At 33.2% G+C, this 12788-nt stretch overlaps 1 protein-coding gene and 2 non-coding genes across 3 annotated transcripts; 1 reads left to right on the top strand and 2 right to left on the bottom strand.

The window, feature by feature from the left end:
* Positions 1 to 4000: 4000 nt before the first annotated feature.
* Positions 4001 to 6022, bottom strand: LOC121743644. The gene is made up of 5 exons (XM_042136973.1): positions 5712 to 6022; positions 5243 to 5354; positions 4986 to 5078; positions 4654 to 4854; positions 4001 to 4491 (listed from the first exon to the last, which is right to left on the bottom strand). Exons 1-5 carry the CDS (start codon positions 5990 to 5992, stop codon positions 4282 to 4284), a joined length of 897 nt encoding a protein of 298 aa, XP_041992907.1. The 5' UTR covers positions 5993 to 6022; the 3' UTR covers positions 4001 to 4281.
* Positions 6023 to 7391: 1369 nt separating this feature from the next.
* Positions 7392 to 7463, top strand: TRNAD-GUC. The gene has a single exon. It is a non-coding gene; the product is annotated as a tRNA-Asp (tRNA).
* A 68-nt stretch (positions 7464 to 7531) lies between these two features.
* On the bottom strand, positions 7532 to 7605 carry TRNAV-CAC. The gene has a single exon. It is a non-coding gene; the product is annotated as a tRNA-Val (tRNA).
* Between the last annotated feature and the right edge of the window lie 5183 nt (positions 7606 to 12788).

Raw genomic sequence — 12788 nt, 5'->3', positions numbered from 1 at the left:
TAATATGTGTCGATATACAGTTTGTCCAATTGATGATATTTCTTATGACCTACTAGAGTTCCCTCTTCCCATTAATGTGATTTGGATAAATAAGTTGTTATTTTTCCAATTTCGAATTTGTAATTTTTTTTCTTTAATTAATATGCACTACCAAAAATCCAAAATGAATTAAGGTAGGACGCGGCGACCAGAAAGTAAAAAGCATTGCATATCTAAATAAAATACATCTTAAATTAAACTAATCAAAATGATAATCTAGGTCTTAATTTGCTATATAATATTCTTACAATTGCTGTCCATATAAATAATACTAGGATAAAGGAAAATAATATGCAACCATAACTTCTTAAACTAATATATATGCAATACATTTTCCTGAAAAAATGTCAAACAATATGTTACACATATGCCTATTCAATTAGATTGGTTGAAAACGAAATATATACCTGTTCAAAGTGGTCCATCTTTTTCGTGACTATAGTTGCTATTATCAGATATATCCTCGTGTTATTTTTTATTGATCAACTAAATAGTGGATTGATGCTATAAAATATTTATGAGACGGGTCCACAAATATCGATATTTCTCATTAGTTGATATGGGTAATAAAACGTTTCGATAATTGAGAATTTGGATTGACTTTGTGCCTGCTAATCTAGATAGCGGCATACTATTTTTTTCAAATATTTTTAGTAACATGAGCACTACTCAGATTGTTAGTACGACAAAAACGGTAGGAGAGGCTAGAATGACCATCAATACAACCTCTAGAGTATCTCGTTTATACACCTTTATCAGTTGATATAGTCTCCTTTGTCAGATATCCTTAAGCTCGATACTGATAATGCCTTGCTAGAGGGAGGATTAGGACATGCTTTTGGTGGTAATTTCATTTGTGATGTTGCATGAACTTGGAGTGTGTACTATTTTATCCGGTGAGATTTGGTACTATTTGTGAAGCCTTTTGAGAGAGATATGATTTTGTTTCTAATATTGGAGTGTGTACTATTTGTCTGCTGAGATTTGGTGTTTGTTTCATGGCTACGGTTAACAAAAGATATGCCTATCCAAAAGTTGGAGATAGAGAGCGATATCTTCATTGGTGTCCATGATTGTGAAAAATTTTTAAGTGTTCATCAATTGCAGATCTATAGTACAGAAAGTTATACTCTATGAGTTATTAAAAATAGAAACTCTTTTTTGTCCATTTCTTAAAAATAGGAACTTTCCATATTAGAATACATATTTCTCTCTAATGAGGTGAAACTCATTCCACTAACACATTTTTTCTCTCTCTCTTTTATTTTATCAATTTCCATTAAAACCTAAGTCTGATTTCAAAAATAATATTTTCAAAAAATAGAGGAAGTATTTACAAATCCCAAGTCCACTCAACTACCTCCACACCATATACTGACTCTGAAGCTCATAATTAGGATTCGTCCCACTTTGAAGAAAGACGTATTGGTAGAAAATTACATAATCCCATATCATAACATGAGCAATATTGATAAACGTTGACCATCTCCATTATTTATAGATAAAATTTTCCACTATATTATTTTCAAATATCAAATCTGGTTTTGTAATGTTAGCTATGTGCGGGTAATTTATAAGGTTACTCCTAGTAAGTAGTTAGTAGGTTTTGTAAGGACCAGAAAATAAGTTTTGAATTTATTTTCTTTCCAGGGTGATAAATTTTATTTGTTTTATTTTTTTTATTCATGGTTATAATTCATTATTTTCCTATCATATGATGTCGTTCTAACTCAAATTTAAGAAGGAACGCGATCATTAATTAAGTTAGGGCAACTCTTAATGCATGTTTGAAAATATTTTCTTGTTATTAAAGGTCTTCTCAATTTTTCTGCATATACTTAGTCTAGTTCAAACCTCTCATTCATAAGTAGTTTTAGAGCTTTATAGCAAAACCACCACCTCCCTCTTGTATATACTTGCATCAGATAAATTATAAAATTAAATTAATTAATAGATGATGGAGGGAGTACTATATTTTTAAAATATAGGTATATTATTTTATAATAAATTATAAAATTAAATTAGACGATGCATTAAAGGGGATATGATCAGTTGATAATTATATTAAATTGATAACTAACTACTATGTCAACAACATATATTATAGATATCAACACGAAAACTTTTGTATGTCAACTAAATATACTTGACATTCAGTTGATAACTATCTTAAATTGATAATTGACAACTATGTCAATAACCTACGTTATAGATGTCAATTATCAATTTAAAATAGTTGTCAACTCAACAGAACCCCGCATTAAAGTCTAGATATATAATAAAGAACTAAGATACAAAGTCTCAATTTTGTAAGAATAGACATGTCAATTAATTTGCTTGGAAAAGAGACATCTATTACTGTACTTGCACAATTCATATAATTTAGTACTAATATAAGAAGTGAAATGCATTTATAATGATAATTTTTATATGGTGTGAGAAATTGAAAAATATGTTTTGCACACGAGATATTTTCTTTGAAAGAATCACATGAAAGATGTACTTTATATGTAGAGGGAGAAATATCATTTTCTAGTTCGCATATATCATAAGAAAAGCATGCTTCATTTATAAGACTATTTTAGGAAAGTGCGCTGAAAATTAAGAAATGCACGTTAATTTGTTTCAGCATTATAGTCAATAATTAATATCGAATTCAATACACACGTGTAGCCCAACAATGGAAAGGTGGGTAGCTGAACAAATGTAAATTTTGATCTCTGGCTTTATCCGGTGAAAATATCCCAATTTTATGGTAATTGTAAAAAAATTAATAACGTTTTTATTTTCACTTTAAAATACCTCGCAAAATAGTTTCTACTATGGATGGCCATAATAAATATTTTAATGTCCACGAGACCAATTGTACCTCAACTTTATTTAATAGTTATATATTAATTAAGATGAATGTGAAATCGGGAGAATGTTGGGCCAAACAATTATATATCCTAATCTAATATTAGTGTTTAAATTAGTGTTAGTTGGTGGAAAGTTGAATTAAACATTCTTCCCAACATGCCGCCGCTTGCGTGAAAAGATTTGTTTTTTGCTCCGAAATAAAGCAGAAACAATTTGATTTTAAGCCGAAACTTTTGTTGAATATTTGACAAATTATACTTGTGTGTCACGAAAGGCACCTACAATTTTCTTCTTTTTAGTCACGCTTATGTTCATGCCAGCGGTGTTTACCTTAATGTTATTATACCAAATTAATACTTTGACGAATCGACATTGGAAAGTGTAATTTGATACGATTGTCCAACACTGAGATATCGGCAAAATTTTGTGAGGGTGAAGAAAGTCGAAATAGTTTTTCTTAGTAACATTGCAGTGCTCAAGGCTAGGTTAGCACAAAGGTAGGTTATCCCAAACACTTCACAAAAACTATGCAAACAAAACTCGAGGGACAAGAAATCAAAAGGATGGGGAAATCCGGACTTCCCCCAACTACTAAATCACCATACAAACATTTTCTTCTCGAAATTCCAATCCGAGTTTGAAAATTATGGAACACCGAGCCATGAGACTATGCACGTCTTCACATCTTCCTCGAGTGTTTGCGTTCTCTATGAGCTTCAATAAAGTCAGAATTTGAGAAGGAGCTAAAACCATCGCTCGACTAAACCCTCAAATCACTCGTGTTTTCTCTCAGGATAGTGTGACTCGCAGCATAAATGAAGTTTGCAATATTTTTTCCTCCTGGGCAAACAAATTCCTTCTTGAGCTGAAGGTCCATCTCCATTGTCCATTAACCCAACACCCCATGTCTTGAATAATATCGCCTTTTCTGAATGGAATGACTGAACAATCTTGTGACTTTAAGGATTTTCTCTCCGGTCCATAGATCGAACCAAAATCTTGATTGGGCTCCATTCCCAACCCGAACCCAAATAGTAATAATAATTATTAACCTCTTGGTGGTGTATGAGGAATGCATACAATAAAGATAGCAAGTAAAGACTGAGATAAATAAGTAATATTACAAGGACAAAAATGAAACGAGAGATAACTGGATATAGTTGTTTCAAAACATACCCAGTAAACCTTCATAGTACAACACTTGAATGCACGAATTGAGGTAACACTTCATGGATAATGAACGAAGCATGAGGTAAAAATCCTTCACACATGGCAAATGTACCACAATCGCAAGTTCACAACAATTTAATATGTAGAATCTATTGCAAATGATTGATTTTGCTCTGATTTGTTCAGATACAAGAACACATACAAGTGTTAGATTCAACACCAGGGCCATTTAGCATCGGTCCAAGTGAAGCAGCGATTATTCAATGTTTTTGCTCCTCTCAGATGGTTGAGCGCCTCCTTGTTCCCAAATGATGGACACAAACAGATACCCTCATCACGTTTTATAGCATCTTCTCGATATGTTGAATTTTGATATCTTGGGTGCTGTACAAACGCTACGTTTTTCCACCAAAGCTTGAGAGCCTATGATAACAGAGCAACAGATATAATCACAAAGCCAAGCAAACAACTTCAAACACATGTTTAATCCAACTCAACCTATTACTACCATACAAAAGTGAAGCAGCACGATAACCTGAATCATGTGAGTAATGAAAACAGAATCCAGTCTATTAGAGCACTTACATGCCAATATATCCATAACGCGACTTTATGGGGCATCAACCAGAAGAACCACGAGTGATTGTCTGACGATGAAGGCGCAACTCTTTTTGCTGTCAATGATGCAGTGAAGTAGTTACCTAGTTCAGGGTGCTGTACTGATATAACTATATGGAGATTATCAGCAGGTTCGTTTGTTCTCAAGCTCCATTTCCCCATCATGTCCTGTGATCAGAACATCGGAGATGAAAACATAACCAAACGGTGAAAACATAAGTCAGTCCAGTAGCTCAAATCAGACAATTCTCATACTTTGAAAAGCTGCAAAAGTAATTAATGGTAAGTTGGTGACCAACCATGAAAGGGCTGACATGAAGAGGCTTAGCAACTAAATCCGAGTTTGGATTGAATAGAAATGTCACTCTTTCACCCCAAGGAGTATTAGTAACCTGAAGCAGCAAGTTCAATTCAATGTCATCAAGGGGCTTTCTTTCCTATCAAACGGAAGCAAAAGCAGATAATCGTTGCAACCAAAAGCACACACTTGTCATCCTCTTCCAAGAAGGCTGAGAAATGTATACTTCTAATTGAGAATCTGGCAACATATACACACCTCAGCAATACATTTTGTAAGAGTTTGCGTTTCGCCTTCAACATCATAGCAATAATACACACTCAACGGATTTTGCTCGTATCCCACGCTTGGAGGTATAGTCAACAGAAAACTGGTAATCCAATGGCAATTGATCAGTCTACAGCCATTGTAAATGCAACTGCCACTGCTAGTTCACTAGTGCCCTATCACCACTTCTTAGACAATTGAACATAATAAAGTAATCGAAATTTACAGTTTATCTACTTAACACAGTATGATTTGGCAAATGTGTTCTAAGATGGCAATGCACGACTTTTTGAATCGAATTTAACCATTAAATGATCTGAAAACCTCAAAATTATGAATTGAGTTTGATTTACCTTATGTGTTAGTACTAGAAAGCAGCAGTTCACAATTAACAGATGCGGAATTAAAAGAGGCGAAAATGCTAGGATTCGATTAGAGGTGAAGGAGAGAGGAAAATTACACCGGTCCGTTGGTGTGGGAGGCTGAACGTGCTTCCTCGGCGGTGAGGTGATTGGGCGGTGGATCCGGCGCATTGTCGAGGTCAATAAGGGCATAGCGGACGGAGTAGCGGAATGAGTGGTGCACAGGGCGGCGGCGCTCGTGGAAGACGGTGCCTTGGTATAGAGAAACGGAGTTACGGCGATCTGCGGTTGAGATGCGGCGGAAGGGGAGGAGGACGGACAGCAGGAGGGAGGTGATGGTGGTGGAGATGATGGAGCAAAGGAGATACACCAACTCCATGTTTGACTCTCCTTATCCAAACGAATTACTAATTATTTTCTCTGTATACACTAATTTTTCTTTTTGGCTCGATTTTAATTTTTCATACAAAATTGGAAACATAAAGAAAATAATAAATCGACGAGTTTGACCGATTTTATTCAGTTTAGTGAGTTCGTAAGTCTTGAGTTTTAAATATTTATGTATGATTTTGTTTACATCTTCAGTTATGATTTATGAAATGGAGTTTTTGTTATTCTTTGGTTCACGTGGAATTTCTCGTCAAATTTAGTGTTTAGACTTTCCTTGTTTAGTGAGTATGTGAGTTTTAAATTTCACTTCAAGATTTAGTTAAGGTTTTTAAAATGGCTGTCAATAGAGAGTTTAAAAAGTTTTGAGAATTTTGTGAAAGTTACTTCTATCAGCAAATAAGAGTCTCATTTTTCTATTTTGTCCGTCAATAAATAGGAGTCCCGGTTCATAATTACCATAAATGGTAAAACGGCTTACATTTCACCAACTCATTTCATTCACATATCATTTAAACCTAATATATATATGTGAGATCCATATTCCACTAACTTTTTTCCATTCATTTTTCTTAACATTTCTTAAAACGCATGCCGGAAAGAAATGAGACTCCTATTTGCGGACGAATGAAGTATTTATGAAGAAAATTGAGGTTTTAAATTTTTAATTGTTTCAGGAAGAAAATCAAGGTTTAATTTTATCATTCATAGTACATAATATTTCATCCATCATCACATCAAGAATCTTTGCACCTCGAAACAAGAGATTTGCCTTCAAATTATCAATTTGCAATCGCACAACCACATTAATCTATGAATGCATGTTATGGATATTGTGATTCCAATAAATACTCCAAATGATCAATAGGGCTTTTTTTTTTTTCCTGAATAGGGCTCTCCAAATGATCAATAGGGCACTCTAACTAAAACTAATATCGAGACGATAAAACATACTCCCTCCGTCCCCTAATAGGAGTCGCTCTTTGACCGGGCACGAGTTTTAAGAAATATAGAGAAAAGTTGGTTGAAAAAGTTAGTGGAATGTGGGGCCCACATTTTTATATTGGTTTTATAATAAAATGTGAGTGGAGTGAGTTAGTGGAATGTGGGGCCTACTACCATTTATGGTAAAAATGAAGAGTGACTCTTAATTGGGGATGACCCAAAATGAAAATTAGCGACTCTTATTTGGGGACGGAGGGAGTAGTAACTTGTTAACTCAATATGACATTATTTTCCTCCATTCAAAAGGTCGGTAAAATGAAGAACCATCAACGATCCTCTTTAAGAAAAAACAATAAACGGAAACAGATTTTGATGAAATAGATTTAGTGTGGAGTTAATCCAGTTGGTAAGAATAATAAAGCATGTGTTGTAGCAGAAAACATCAAGTCGTTGTAGTATAGTGGTAAGTATTCCCGCCTGTCACGCGGGTGACCCGGGTTCGATCCCCGGCAACGGCGTTATTATTTTTGCATAACACATTAATCATTTATTATTCAACGACAAAAGCTATTCATCAAAATCCTTATGTCTGAGCCCGGGTTCGAACCGGGGACCTCGTGTGTGTGGGACTAGCGTGTTAACCGGCTACACCACCCAGACAAATCATGCCTCTTGTATGCCGTTCATATATATATAAATTTTTAGCCTATAGACTTTAGAGACGACACAAGGTTTAATGCAAAATTGATATAAAAAAAAAAAAGAAAAGAGAAATTGTGGTTAAAATACTGTATTATTAGATAGTGAGACCTACAATAACAGCTCTGTTCTCATGGTAAGTGAGACACTTTTTTTTATTACACGCTATAGAAAAATGATACTCCCTCCGTCCCGCACTACTCGCACCTTTCCTTTTGGGCACGGAGATTAAGGAATGAGTGATAGATAAAGTCAACAATTACGGCTGTAGGTATAAATTGTTACTAAAAATGGAAAGAGTGCAAATAACTTGGGACGCCCAGAAATGAAATAAGTGCAAATAGTGCGGGACGGAGGGAGTATTAAAATAACAAAAAAGAGATCACTATTTTTTGGGGCACAGGCTTAAAATAACAAAAGAGACCACTATTGATTGGGGCAGAGGAAGAGGTGGTGAAGGCTTAATCTTGTTTCTAAAAGCTGAAAAGTAAGATGCTGAAACCTCCACTTGGATTCATTTCGCGTGAAATAAAGATTCATACTATAGTAAGGCCATTCACATCAAAATAAACAAATCATGAAATGAAAAAGCCAGATAAGCTTTATAAACTTTAGTATTTTGCATGTGCGGAATCTTAAAATATTAACTTTGAATAAAGCATATTGTAAAAAGAATAAGAATTGATAAGTATTTATGTTCAGGCACTCTCATCAATAAATATATAAAATGACGCGTGTCACACGCATATGTGTTTGGATTATGTTGCTGAAATATTCTGAATCTCAGATAAGCTTCTATTGTAATTTGTTGCTGAAATATTTTGAATCCCGAAATAATTCCGATTTCAAACCATAGGCATATAAAATGATGTGTGTCACACACACATGTGTGTGTAACTATTTATTTAAGACAATTTCGTAACTTAACTAAATTTAACTTAGTTTTATTAATAGTTAGAGAAGAAACTACGTACTGGGAAATGTTATGTGCCCAAAGTTAGCATCATATATCAAAACAACAAGAGGGTATAAAGTTCGAATTTTTATTCTCTCTTTATTCTACTATTATTTAGGTTCTCACGTTATGTCATGATCAACTTGGTCCCTAACCCTAACAATAGGTCGAAAGATATAGAATAGTAAAATTTATTTTTCTATCATGAATTAATTATAAGTAATTATTAGAAAAGCATTAAACTAAATATACTCATGGTAGGGATTTTATAAGCGCCGATTACTTAAGTCACTTGGAATACATTTTTAAGAAGATGCATCTCAGAAGCATTAATCATCTCATCTTCCAGAAAACTGTAAGTTTTGAATATAAAAGGTTTGGAAAAAATAAATGAACTTAAAGAATAAGATGGCCACTTGGTTTTGATTCTCGAATAACTCCTATAAAGTGTAAAATATAGGATGAGTTTTTCATTTGGGAAAGTAGTTTTTGCACTTGGATTATATTTTGCAACTTTTGAACCCCTTAGATCCTTAGATGGGATTATATTTTGATTTTAATTATATATATAGTAGGTATGAGGTGCATTGTGGTCAATAAGTGAAATTCTGTAAAAAAATCAAAGCAAATCTTAGCCTTTGGATCCTTAGATTGGATGGTTGTGATAATAATATCCGAACTACGTTATTAGACTAAAAAGCGTTACATTATTACCCGAGCTACATTATTAGACTACACAATCTACATTATTAGACTAAAACGCGTTACATTATTGGCCGAACTACATTATTAGACTACACAGTCTAGATTATTAGATGACATGTGACATTAATCTAACAGTTACATCACAAGATCCAATGATTGAGATTTGCTTAGATTTTTGACAGAATTCACTTATTGATTTGATCACATCCTTAGTAGGTATAGTGTTTGTTGGATATATATATACATATATATAAGGATGAGTCAAAATAAAAATGATTTTGTCATGGGACGTGAGAATACTTCAATTGAAAGTGTAAAGTAATTGCAACTGTAGTGACAATTAATCCACTGAAAAAAAATAAATTTACCACTAGCTTTATACTGTCTCGGTCCCCTAATATGTGTCCCACTTTGAATCGTCACGAGTTTTAAAAAATGTAAAAGAAGTGAGCTGAAAAAATTAATGGCACTTACTTTTATACTCCCTCCGTTCCAGACTACTTGCACTTATTTCCTTTCTGGGCGTCCCAAGTTATTTGCACTCTTTCCATTTTTAGTAAAAATTATCACCTACAGCCGCAATTGTTGACTTTGCTATACACTCATTCCTTAATCTCCGTGCCGAAAAGGAAATGTGCGAGTAGTCCGGGACGGATGGAGTACTATATTAGTTTTATAATATAATGTGAGGAGAAATGAACTAGTGGAACGTGAGGTCCATAACCAAAAATAGTAAAAGTAAAATGAGACAAATAATAAAGGACGGATCAAAATGGAAAAATGAGATGGGGGATGGAGGGAGTAAGATTCAAACTTAGGTTTGCATTCATCTTGGGAGGAAGATGCATTAATCGTATATCTTCACTATCAACTACTTTCATATGTATGTAGTAATTGCACTTAATGTGCAAAGTGACTGTACTTTTGTGCTCTTGAGTTTGAATTCCATATGGAGCGCAATTTACAATAATTTACTTTACAAGTTACTGCAGTAACTTTATAAGTTAAGTGCAATGGTTAAGTGTTTTTACTAAAAATTAAATTCTCATGATAACCTAACCATATATATACATATACTGTATGTTATCATACGAAGACTGTCAAATGAGAATCTTTCTATAGTGAGAATCATTTTTAGTAGGAGTATTTGGATCATGAACATCTATGGTACGTACATATAAGACATCTCCTTGATGGATATCATAGCTAGGTTGAATACCAAATGCAACATAAATTTTAATACTACTAAGTATATTTTTTCAATTTATGTAAATTAATGGCAAGTCCATCTTTTGGTAGGAATGGAATAAAATTTGGGTAGCTCCAGTTTTTCTTACCACTCCAATTCATGACGACACTATTATTAGACCGTGATGTGATAATAATTCTTCATATTTTTTCCACTTTAGAGAGCAAGATATAGAAAAAAAAAGGATCGCTAAAATGTGGTAAAAAGTTTTTCATCTTTTCATCACTCTTTATAGGTAGGAGTATTTAATTATGGTAGATTGTCATAAACCTTGATTCTAGGGCATGCTTTCACAATCAGTAAAATAACGTTGCATCATATTCCAAATCTGTTTCTATCTATATAGAGCAGAATGGTCCACAGAATCATTGGTTTTCTCACTGGAAATCATTTTAGTAAATATGATTCGAGTGCCACATGTACTCGATTAATACACTTATATTACTCCCTAATTAAGCGAAATTATTCATATTATTAAGCATCGTACAGGATTTTTTTAAGTGAAAACTTTATTTAGGAATTAACTAATTAGAAAAGAAGGTTTATGGTCTCAGCTTGGTACTAATTATTATAAATAGAAATAAACACTAATTTATCGTAATTCATTTGTATTCTTTATTTATGCTTAATTTAGGATAGGAAATTCTTGGCCAGAGTCAATCTACAAGTTTTGGTGCTAGGCCTTTCCAGCAAAGAGAAAATTCACATCCACATATGCCACCCAAAAGCAAAAAGTGCAATATAATGTTACCTTTTTTTATATTTAATTATGGTAGATTGTCCTAATATTCCAAATCTTTTTCTATCTACATAGCCATATATGGCTGAATGGTCCACAGAATCTCACTGGAAATCATTTTAGGAAGTGTGATTGGAGTGCCACATATAGTCGATGGATTGAGTATATTAATGAACTTAAACATTGATCTAACCTAATGAAATCGAATATTTTTTTAGCCACGTGGGATTGAAGTTGAGTTAGAGTTTCTTCTATTACTTTTTTTTTTATATCCAAATTACTTGTTTTAGTTACCCTCTCTTTTATTAGTTATTTTAATGCAATAAGACATGAAATCATAGCGGTATTGGTCAAATTAATTTACTAATATATTTTGCGATTCTTATAAAATACTCCTGAATTTCTGTTTGGAATTAAATTTGAAGAAGAAATAATTATAGATTTATATTTTCTAATGTAGTGATATTTTTCAACTTCTAATATACAACTTTCATAATTATAGTGATATTTATTTTTATTGCACCAACCCAAGATTTTTGGAAACTATGATAAAGGCTAAATTGCACCAATAATATCGATATGGTTATTATAATAATTTAGCACTACTCCTGATTTTTTTTTAATATTAACTCTATGTAGGGATAAAGATTCAGGGTGTCTACATGGAAAAATCCTTGGCCATGGTAAATGTAGACTTGTAGTGATGGGCCTTTCCACCAAAGAGAAAATTCACAGCCACATAGTCACCCAAAAGGAAAAAGCGCAATAAAAAGTAACCTTTTTAATACTTCATAACATTTTATTCCAAATCTTTTTCTATCTATACAGAGATGAATGGTCCACAGAATCGTTGATTTGCTCACTGGAAAACATTTTAGGAAATGTGATTCGAGTGCCACATATACTCCATGGATAAATTATATCAGTAAATTTCATTTTACTAAAGTAGTAATGCTTGTTGGCGATTTTTCTAATAGAGTAATAAAGATTCACGTTCTTCAACTTGGAACTAGTTATAAATAGGATTAAACTTTAAAATTTTCATAATTTATATTTTCTTTTAGGAAATACATTTGTTATGCTAAATTTAGGATAGGAAATTCTTGGCCAGAGTCAATCTACAGGTTCTAGTGCTGGGCCTTTCGAGCAAGAGAAAATTCACAACCACGTATGTCACGAAAAAGGTAAAAGTGCAATAAAAGGTTACCCATTTAATATTTAAATTATGGTGGATTGGCATAATCTTGATTCTAGGACACGCTTTCACAATCCATTTTATTCCAAATCTTTTCCTATCTATATAGGGCTGAATGGTCCACAGAATCGTTGTAGAAAATGTGATTCGAGGGATGAACAAATTATTTGTTATGCTTAGTTTAGGATAGGAAATTCTTGACCATGTAAACGATCTCCAAGTTTTAGTGCTGGGTCTTTTCAGCCAAGAGAAAATTCACATCCACATATGTCTCTAAAAAGGAAAAGTGCATAGGCATGTG

The sequence above is a fragment of the Salvia splendens genome, chromosome 8 (assembly GCF_004379255.2).
Source record: "Salvia splendens isolate huo1 chromosome 8, SspV2, whole genome shotgun sequence".
In the NCBI taxonomy this organism is placed as follows: Eukaryota; Viridiplantae; Streptophyta; class Magnoliopsida; order Lamiales; family Lamiaceae; genus Salvia; species Salvia splendens.
This window is presented reverse-complemented; position numbering and strand designations above follow the sequence as displayed.